At 37.0% G+C, this 11,272-nt stretch overlaps 1 protein-coding gene across 4 annotated transcripts in view; it reads left to right on the top strand.

Moving 5' to 3' along the window:
* Window positions 1–10,727, top strand: part of LOC306843195 (protein c-ets-1-B-like) — a 46,613-nt gene extending 35,886 nt beyond the window's left edge. For all 4 annotated transcript variants that reach the window (XM_079374514.1, XM_079374516.1, XM_079374515.1 and 1 more), the window contains 3 exons: window positions 1,781–2,041; window positions 7,174–7,292; window positions 8,115–10,727. In XM_079374514.1, the coding sequence (XP_079230640.1) occupies window positions 1,781–2,041; window positions 7,174–7,292; window positions 8,115–8,330 (596 nt within the window). In that variant the 3' untranslated portion in view covers window positions 8,331–10,727. The remainder of the gene's footprint in view (window positions 1–1,780; window positions 2,042–7,173; window positions 7,293–8,114) is intronic.
* Window positions 10,728–11,272: the final 545 nt, after the last annotated feature.

Here is an 11,272-nt window from a genome sequence, read left to right on the forward strand (position 1 = left end):
CTTAAATTGATCCCTATCACCCCCGCAGTGATCAGCAGTGTGTGGTCTCCGAAACGCCGTTCTCATCTCGCATTACTGCAGTTATGCACGCATTGCCAGGGAATGAAGTAGACCGTTCGGTTTGTTTGTGGTTCTATCTTACACCATCTCGAGATGCTCTCAAGTGCGGTGGGGAAAAAGGAGAGAAAAACAAAGGTGTTTGCTTCAAAGTGAGAGATGTTTGAAGCCACAGAGCGCTGGTAGCCGTCTTCTGTGTCAAGGCGTCCATGTGAGGTTACGTTACTTGGGTACGAGGTGTTTTTGTGAACCTTGGGTTCTCGTAAGGAGCGAGAGGTGTAAAGTGTGAAAAGAGCGTTCGGGTTTCTCATGAAGTAACTTTATCTCACATACGTCTGGTTTCGAATAAACCGCTCCTGTCTAACCATCGTGCAGCTGAACAAATGATTGCGATTTGGATTGGATGGTGAGATTTGTTAAAGTCGCTTGTATATTTTTGAACAACGCAGAGATTTGGGGTTTCGCCCTCTAGGTACGCACTCTGGAGTAAATCCCAGCTTTGGCAACGGTGCTATGTTTTTCCTGCGTGGGAAAGCATTTGTGGTGCCACCAAACTCACATGTGGCTTCAATTTTTCAATTGAGGATTTCAGGATCAGTCCCAGCTCTGTATTATCTTTCATTCTGTAATTGACATTCAATCGAGACCGGCCTTTTATCTCCAGCTTGGCCAAAAATAGAGAAGCAATTTGTTTTGATTTTCGTCCAATTAGAGAAAACCCAAATATTTCCACATGGAAATTGTGTAAGAAAAACACAGTGTGGTGTGGACCAGTTCTGGATTTTTCCACGTGGTTGGGTCTAGACTGCTTGTGAACTTCTGTGGCTGGTGTAGTTGCCAAATTTTGCACCTTCTGCAACCAAAGACATTGGGTTTATGGATAGAAATAAATGTCAGGGGACTCATTTTTAAAACACACATACAATCTGATTTGATCCTAAATTCCATGGAGTTTATGCTATGTAACAAGTGAGGAACAAATCAGGATTTATAAAATCAAAAATTGACCGGAAAATATTCTTGTGTACACCAACTGAAAAGTAAGTGTGCAAACATCTAGCATTCTTATATACTTGCAGTATATGCATTCATAAATTAAAATGATCAAGCATTGTTTATTACAATGTAAATATGATTTGCATTAATATTATTATATGTGCAAACAGGCTACTGCTTTGTAATAAATATGTCCCTGAAATTAATTAATTATATATATTTTGCTGAAAAAAAAAAGAAACAAATACATTTCAGAAATTGTTGCACATTTGTATTTAGGAACATTTCAGTGTTATTTTAGCACAATTGAGATTATAGTTTTATTAATATTTTAAATTAGTTTTTATATGATTACATTTTGCATTTTTATTTTGTTGAGTGTGTGCCTATATGGATTGTACAAAACTTTTTTTTTTCAGGTTTAATTATTTTATTACATTAACTTTAATTATATAGCATTTTTAATTTTGGTTTAGTTTTAGTAAACTATAATGGAACATTTTATGCATGTCTTTATAAATGAGGATGCTGATCTTTAAAGGAAAAGCCTGTTGGTTTTAAAAGTCACTATACTACTGTCATACTATTTTTATTTTAGATATTTTGAAGAATGCACATGGCTCCACTTTGCCATTCAACATGAGTCAGATCAAAACCCTGTCTGTTTGAATATGTGGAATTAAAAATGACTGAATGATGTTTAATAACAGTGAAATCTCCATCGCAGGTAAGCTGGGAGGTCAAGATTCGTTTGAGAGCATTGACAGTTTCGAGAGCTGCGACAGACTGACGCAGTCCTGGAGTAGTCAGTCATCATTCAACAGCCTACAGAGAGTTCCCTCCTATGACAGTTTCGACTCGGAGGACTATCCCACCGCACTGCACGGACACAAACCAAAGGGTACCTTCAAAGACTATGTACGGGAGCGCTCAGACCTCAGCAAGGACAAACCGGTCATCCCGGCGGCTGCGCTTGCTGGCTACACAGGTCAGCATTACCCCGCATTCAATCATTCTCCTCTCATGCACACAACCTCTTCATGCAATAAACCCAAATGAGTCAGAATTCAAATAAGCACAAGACTGAAAACCAGCGCCTTGAGACATAGCCCAGTCATACACAAGACCAGCAACAATAACTTTACTGAAGTTAGTACTTTTATACTATTTAAAAAAGATGATGAGCATGGTACAATGGTATTATGTTGCATGGTGATGCAATGTTTTTTTGAATATGTACCATGGTACTGGCATGGTACGACTGGAAAAAATACCAAAATACTTTTTTTTGGATACCATATTATTACCAAGGTATTGTTGGAAGTACCATGAAATTCCATGTAAACATGATATCAAATACCATATCTTATATTATATACTATATCATTTAAACAAAGCCTTATTCTATATATCAGAAATCATATGATATTGTATATCATGTAACACACCATATCATATACTGTATATATCAAATCAACAACCATATGATGTTATTGCACATATCATGGATCATATTACATGTCATATTAAATACCATATCTTGCAAAAAGAATCAAAAAAGCATGTTGTGCTATTCCATATATGATATCATAAATCATATATTATTATATTTTATATAACATACCATATCATATCAAAAAACATGTTATTCCATATATGACATAATAGATTATATTATACATCATATACTGTATACCATAGAATATTAAAAACATGTTATTATATATATATCATAAATCATATCACATGTTGCATGTGATATTCATATGAAAAAAAACATGTAATTCCATATGTCATATTTTAAATATTGCATGCCATATTGTGTCACTTATACCATATCAATCAAAAAAATTTATTCAATATATCATATTATAAATCATACTGCATACCATATCATATGAAAAAGCATGTTATTCCTTACATCATAAGTCATATTTATATATCCCATATGATATATTTCATATATCAAAAACAATATGATGTTACTTCATATAGCAAATAACATCATATCAAATAGCACGTGATGAGTTATTCCATGTCATATTTTAAATATTGCATGCCAAAAAAGAATGTTATTCAATATATCATAATGTATATCTTATTGCATTCCATATCATATAAAAAAGCACGTTATTCCTTCATGTGTCATATTGCATGCCATATGATATATTCCATATCTCAAAAAGCATAGGATGTTACTTCATATATCATACATAAAATAACATCATATTAAATAGCATATGATGTTATTCCATATATATATATATATATGGTATCATATGCCATATCATAAACATATAGTGACAAATTAAATGATGAAAAAAAAGAAATCAGCATTCTTTTCGAATCACACGTTTAAGCACGAGTCCTGCTAATGGAGACGTCTCGTCTCATGTTACTGGGACACGGCTGCTGGCAGATCGGTGAAGACGAGTCGTGCACCAGTTTTGAATGCATCGGTGCACTTGGTAACCGCAGAGCCACATTTGTTACATGACTGTAAGAAAGTCATGGCAGTGTTTTTGCGAGCGGCTCGTGTACCAGCAAACACGCCACACCCCGGCCTCTTCACATCAAAACACACGTTCCCTCCCACCCCGCTTCTGTCACTGCCACCAGCTCTCCGTTTCTTTTTCTGCTGTTTTCATCTTGTACTCCTTATCTGCGGCCCACATCTCAACCCATTTCCCAGGTCGTCGTGGCAACAGAGGGTGCAGCACAAAGTGATAGCAGCCCTGTGCACTTAAGATGAGAGCTCCTTTATCGGCCCATCTTCGAGGGGCTTTTTTAACCTTGTGCCATACGTCTCAAACCTACCTGCTCATATATCTGAAAACGCAACAGAAAACACTTCCCTACCGTAAAAGAACGCACACACAGGCCGCACTCACTATGTGTATTTCTATTTTGGGAAGCTAAGGTTCCTTTGAACACATAAAGCACCGTTTTGCCTGTACCTGAGTTGGATGTCGTCTGGAATTCTCCATACTAGATCCGAGACGTTATAGTCATATATCACATAAGAGAGATTGTAAAATGCGTTTGTTTCTGTAGATGTGCACATGCATGAGGAATACTGCAAAATATATTTCTAGAATGGACAGAGCTACCTGTTTTCTACGAGTGTTACCGCAGTGTCAACACAGCAGCCTTCAGAGTTCATAGATGAGGTAGATAAAGACAGCAAGTGACAAAACAGATCTATTTGCTCACAGAGCTCTGAGGTTTCGTGTTTGTCATCATTAATCACATACACACGTACAAATCCATCAGATCTGTGAGGAGAGCAGCACAACCACAGTACCGCAACACACTTTCTTCAGCGATGGCTGATTTTTAACTTTACAGGGCAGTTTCCTTATAAAGACATTAAAGGGACAGTTCACCAAGAAAAAATCAACTCTGTCATCGTTTACTCGTAGACCACAAAAGGACGTTTAGAAGAATGTTCATGCTGTTTTTTCCATATAGTGAATGGGGACTGGGTGGTCAAGCTCCAAAAATGACAAAAGAGCACCATAAAAGTGGCCTAAAGATAGTTATATATGACAATGACAGTCCAATTCTTCTGAAACGTTATGATAACTTTGTCTCATTTTAAAACACTCAAGAACCAAAGACAACTTTGAAAGCACTTTACAATAAGGATCCATTAATGCATTAACTAGCAATATTTCCAGGTCCATCAAATAATAACATTTGATTATAATAATGCATTAGTTGTCAGAATAAAAATGAACTAAGATTAGTATTTTAGATGAAGTATTAACTAAGTATTTTTATTGTTAGTTCATGTTAACCAAATGTAGTTAACTAATGTTACCAAATTGGACCTTATTGTAAAGTGTTACCTTTACGTTTAGGTATTTTGGATATTGGATCACAATTCACTTTCATTGGATGGAAAAGTGCAGCGTGAACATTCTGCTAAACATCCTCTTTTGTGTTTTATGGAAGAAAGAGAGTCATACAGATCTGGAATGACATGAAGGCATAAATACTAATTCTCACAAACATATTTGTTTTAGGGTGAACTATCCTTTTAAGCTCAGTGTTAGCAATCCAAGTTGTTTTCAGAAATCCTTGCCTTTGCTTGCAGTAATCATGCACTCACTTCAAGTAAAGTGGCCTTAATGTACTCCTAAAGCTTTGCTGAAAGTCCACGGTGGATTTGTCTGTCAGTCTGAGGGTTTGGTTCAGGCATGTAGGACAGACCGATTGCTTTCCGTTCCAGACCTCTTTGGGTCTGATGAGGGTGTGTTACAGTAGCCGAGCTTATGGAATGTGTTTTAATGCATTTACCTAGATAAACAGATTACTGCATTGATCCAGATGAGTGATTTTTGTGATTCATATGTTTAGATGGAGACAAAGAGAGGCAGACAGACAGAGAGGGAGAGGGTTAGAATGAACTGTTGAATTGTTGATGAGATAATCAGTTTCAGAATTGCATTAGTGTTTTATTGCATTATCGGCAAGGATATTTTTAGCTGGATGTAACGCGCAGTGGGGAATTCACTAGGAATGAATTGTGCCTGCTGTTATCGCCATGTATTTTGCATGTGCATTGCTTTCCCACCCAATGCACCAAAGGAATAATGCAGATTAAGTAACTGAATAAATGTAGCATATACAGCCTATGCTTAAAGTAATAATGTGGCATTATTACTTTGCGACATTATGTGACATAATGTGTCTTCTGAACAATGCGCTAATCTAAAATAAACCCTGAAAGCATAAAAATTAGGGTTGCACCAATATTAAACTTCTGCCTGATTACACTATTTTATTTTATTTTTATTTATTTGAACAAAAAATGAAAGTGATTAAAATTTTATAATACTGTTTAAATAAATGAAAAATAAAATAATTTTAAATAATTAAAATACATTTCATATTTTATTTTATTGCTGATAAGCAGTACATTAATATGATTTAATTTCTTTATACTCCTTTGTTTAAATAAATGATCATCACAACATTAAATTATACAGAATGAAAAAAGTTTTTTTTTTTTTTTTTTTTTTTTAAATTGATTTGATTGATTTAGATTGATTTTGCTGTAAAATGACATCTTAAGTAATCTAAATGTAAACATAGGGAAAATGAGCATGCACAATTAATTATCCAATATTGATAGCCCACTATTAAATGAAAAAACTTCAGTATTGCCACTTGATAATCAATATGGTACCTATATATTGTGCATCCCTAAACCTGCAGGACTTCTGTGAGGAAAATTGAGTCTCTCTCTTCTCTTCGCTCTTGTTTTGCAGCAGGTGTTATATGAAATGACGGTTCATTTTAATGCACACAAACCACAAGATGAAGAAAAAAGCAAAGCTTATCTAGACGGGTGCACGAGCTGCTCTGCTGTTGCCTACACGCTGTGAAACCCTTGCAGGATAGATATCTCGCTGTAGGTCAACATGACCGCATAAACCCTTCGCACAAGTCCTTAAATCGCTTCTCACAATCAAATGCATTAACATGCACGTTTGCAAAATTTCAGATGTCTCTGTGCATTTCATATTTCACCGTGCAGAAAGGCTAAAGTCTTTAAAGTTGACCCCGGCACGGTTAGGGGCGAATGCAATGTTGGAGCCTGTGAGAAAAGCCTCTCGGTTTGCAGATGTCCTCCAAGGGCTTCGCTCTCTCACACCCACACAGCCGTTCACACACATGTCGACATCACACACATGCATGCTTTCAGATGCACCCGGGCGACATGCAGACATATACATCATGGCCTGTGTGATCAAACGCATTTATCTGCCAGATATTTAGCCTTGGGGCAAAATCCAAATGATGTCAGTGCTTTGGAATTCACATAAAGAGTCCAAAGCTCAAGTAGGACATGCAGTCTGAGCAGTAGCCAGTCAATACTCCATTGTGTCTCAGCCATCTCTGTTTTCATGCAGACTGATGGCATGTGAGACTCAGTTTGGACCGGGTTACAAAAACTTAATGCACTAATACAGTAGGAAACCTAGAACTGAAAAATCTAGAATGGTAATAACATGCTACTTTGATATGTGATTCATGTATGTGGTATTGAGATTTTGTTGTGAACATCCTCCATGGGACTGTATTAAGTGGTGGTGTTGTGTCTCTGTTCAGGCAGCGGACCCATCCAACTCTGGCAGTTTCTGTTGGAGCTCTTGACAGACAAATCCTGCCAGTCCTTCATCAGCTGGACTGGAGACGGCTGGGAGTTCAAACTTTCTGACCCTGATGAGGTGAGCTGTTATACAGTCAGCTTTCTGCCGGTGTAGTTGGGGAGGATTAGACTATAAAAAAAGGTGGGGGGGGGGGTTATTTATTAAATAAACTGAGCCAACATTTCTAATTTTCACTTAGTTTACTTTATGTGCTAATGTAACTAAAACTGAAATAAAAACTATATTGACTTTAAAAAAAAGACAAAATTGACAAATGTTTTTTTCTAAAAATTGCAATTAAAATGAAAACTGAAAATATAAAATTTTATAATATTATATTATAATATAAAATATTAACAAAAACTATAATATTTCAATTATACTATAATAATACTGGCACTATAGTAATAACTGAATATATATTTGAAAAACATTGACATACTAAATAAATTCCATGGTACAATTTGGAAATCATGTGCTATAACAGATTGACCAATATGTATTTTTTACATGTAGATTTATTATGTATTTTTAGTTTTTACACCAATTGATACCATGACAGTAACAGTAATTTTTTAAATGCTCATATTACCAATATTTATTAAAAAGTAGAAATAAAAAAAAATTATTAGAAAACAAAAATATTGTATAGGAGTTACATGTATATGTATACTAGTTGGGTAAATGCAAATATTAAATAATGAGTGGGTAGCTGGCTGCTGTTCTTCACTCTCAAACCACACGGTGCCATTTATCAGTTGAAAACCAACGATCGCTCTTTCTCTAGTAGTATCTGATACAATCGCTATACATTGGCACCACTACTGCAAGTAAGACAGCAGCATGGTTGCACAAGCGAATTAATCTCATGTTCATGATCCCTGTCTCTCTGACCTGTAGGTGGCACGCAGATGGGGCAAGAGGAAAAACAAGCCCAAGATGAACTACGAGAAGTTGAGTCGCGGTCTGCGCTACTACTACGACAAAAACATCATCCACAAGACGTCCGGCAAGCGCTACGTCTACCGCTTTGTGTGTGACTTGAAAAGCCTGCTGGGATACACTCCCGAAGAGCTGCACACCATGTTAGACGTGAAGCCCGACACGGATGAGTAAACTTCAGACGTTGGAAATAAAAATAAAAAAATAGGCTGAAAAAGTCCCTCACAGACCCTGGAAAGAAAACGGGGCGTCCATTTTTGGGTCCAATCACATTCCATCTTAACACTTAGTCGTGGTCCAGTCTTGTTTTGAACTCACACGGGACAAAAAAAGAGGAAGCGTCAAAACATTTACCAAAGTTTAGAATCCGTAGACTTTGCGCGTCTGTATTGTTTATAGCTCTGCGGGAAGGGAAAACTCTAAGTCCAGGTAGAACTGACATTTTGACCCAGTAGCACAAACACCGGGAAGGAACCGAGGACAATGAGATGGACATTTCTTGGACTGAACGCTCCTGTTATTAAACACGTTGCCAAAATTAGAGACAAGAGGAATATCGCAGAAATATTTACGATTGAGTTGCTTACTGTTTCTGTCTCCTTGCGTACCCAACCACGAGGAAGAGTTCTCAGCCGGACCGAAATAATAAAAATTTTACAATTTTTTTATGGTTTCTTAAAGATCTATATGTGTCAGTATTAATTTGTCGTATTGCGATGCTGTCCGGACAGAGATTGCACCGTTTTGTACGTTTTCATATGAAGGTTTTTTGAAGTCAAACTGTGCTTAGATAGTCTCTTCGCTTATGGCTTGCTCTTACCACAATGTCCATAGCTGAAAACGCTGTTTTTGATCACCAGATCAAAATATATGCCTGAGTCTCGCCCTTTTCAGCTGAAAGAGACGTACCTCAGTCAAACTGAGAGTTTGAGTTAGACACAAATTAAAGCGGCCATTGGCTTCTCAACGGTGACATGCTTGTGGTGAAAACGAGCTGTCGTTTTATCGCTTGTATTAAGACAAAAGACATCAGATGTTTCCTGCCTCGGTTTGTTTGTACGTGAATGCTTTTTTCATAAAGTTTTGCCTTAATATAGCACACCGTCTTTATGAACTTGCTGTGTTTTCTCGAGGTTGACTGAAACGTGTGGGCTGGTGACAACTGAAATGTCACTCAACCGGGCTTCAAACGGTTTGCTGGCAGCACTAGAATGAACCGAAAGCCATAAAGTGAGGCCGTTTTAAACTTGAGACAGACGTGGCCAAGTTAGCCATGTTGCAAAAAGTGCACGCTTCAGCATGCATCTGGATTGGAGATGGACGTCGCAGCAGAAACGAAGGATCTTGTTGGGCTGCGTTTGAGTTCCCAGATGGTTTGTGAAAGTGTTACTGTTAGTGGCTGATATAAGGTTAAGATCATGCTGATACTTGAAGATGATGGCGTGTGCTACGACTGGCTAACAAACGCCACGACGTTCACCATGGGAGCAAGTTTTGTAATGGCTCAGATAAATGCAGTATTTTAGTCAGAGTTGTATTAGTGTCTCGGAAAAACTGCACATGAAAAGTGTTAGCAGTATTTAAATGGCAGTCAGATTCAATGTGTGTTTTCTTCAGCCCTACTGTGTGGGAAGGGTCTCGTACACAAGACCTTGTGGGAAAAGCCAAAGTAAAGAACGTTCTTCTAAGAAAACAAACCGTATTGTTTACAGTGGCAGAATATGCTACCCATCCTGATTGGCGTAGCTTTGGAATTGTCTATTTTTACAGATAACGTTTCGTAAAATGGCTAGATTAAACAATAAACTGGGAACACATTCATGAGAGTTCAGAATAAAAGTCTTTAATTCAGAGATGAGCTGGTTTCAGTTGCAACCGTCCTGCCATGAACAACAACAAAAGTGCTACATCACTTGAACAAGCAGTTTATAGTGTTAAAAAAGTCTCTCTGGAATAACAAGAGGAAAGTGTGAGTTTGTTAAAGCTACAACCGAAAGCCAGCAACATGTTACATGACTTTTTTTTTTGTAAAATTGACAAGGTCCAAATCATAATGCATCTTTGTCCTGATTGTAAAAGTTGCAAAAGCGATGCATTTTGTGTGCAAATGAACACCTTTGACAGATACATACATGCATATTCATATTAACGAAGTGTTGTTTTTATTTCCCCACAATTTTGCCTTATTTTGTATGTTTTATATTTCTGTATTTTTTTGTTAAAATGAGAATTTTAATGTATTTAGTTCACAAACATTTTGATATTTTTCAATAATTTATATTTTATAAACTTTGAAATATGAGATGCAGACAGCTGGTGCTTTCGTGGGAAAAACAAAATAAAGGTAGCGCTGGACAAAATGTAGCGATTTTCTTTTATATGAAATAAAAAAAAAAGAAAGAAAAAAAAAAAGTCAAATTTAAGGAATTTAAAGACCTGTCTGCTTATACAGTTCTGTATAGATAAGGCTGATGCTGGCCCATCATTATGTTCCGCTGGAGAGTTTTATAAACAGTAGCTTCTATTTCTTATTGTACTTTAAATTGTTATGTTATTAAAATATATGTCGAGAAAACGATTCGTGTGCGTCTTTGTTATTTCAAAATGAATCTTTGGCCAATAATGCTGAATCAAAGTGGCACGAAGGAAGACACCCATAGCAACCCAACGCTCGCACAAACACAGGTATGAAGTTGCAAACGCACACAGTTATCACCTTGCAGCGCTAGGCTTTGCTGCAGATTTGTGGTTTTGTTTATTATGAGTCTTGGTTAAATGAGCAGCTCGTTTCTTTCATTGCTAATCATAAATACCACAGCTGCAGTTTTTCATCTTTACATCACGGAAAGACAGAGGCTGTTGCCTTTGATGCTCACACTTAAGATTGGTGTGCTGCTCCTCTGGCCGTCGTATGCCGGGGCTTTACATGCACCACAGGCTCTTCTGAGGAAGGGGACAGGAATATGTTGCACAGCGACAACCCTAAAAAAAAGGCCCCTGACGTAAGAACTAAAACAGACACACTGAGTCCATTCATAAGTGTAACCTCAATACAATTAATTACAAATGACAAAGGCCGTGTCTTCTTTTTATGACTGTTTGTGCTCTTTCTTGAC

Source organism: Barbus barbus (genome assembly GCF_936440315.1).
Source record: "Barbus barbus genome assembly, chromosome: 23".
NCBI classification, from domain to species: domain Eukaryota; kingdom Metazoa; phylum Chordata; class Actinopteri; order Cypriniformes; family Cyprinidae; genus Barbus; species Barbus barbus.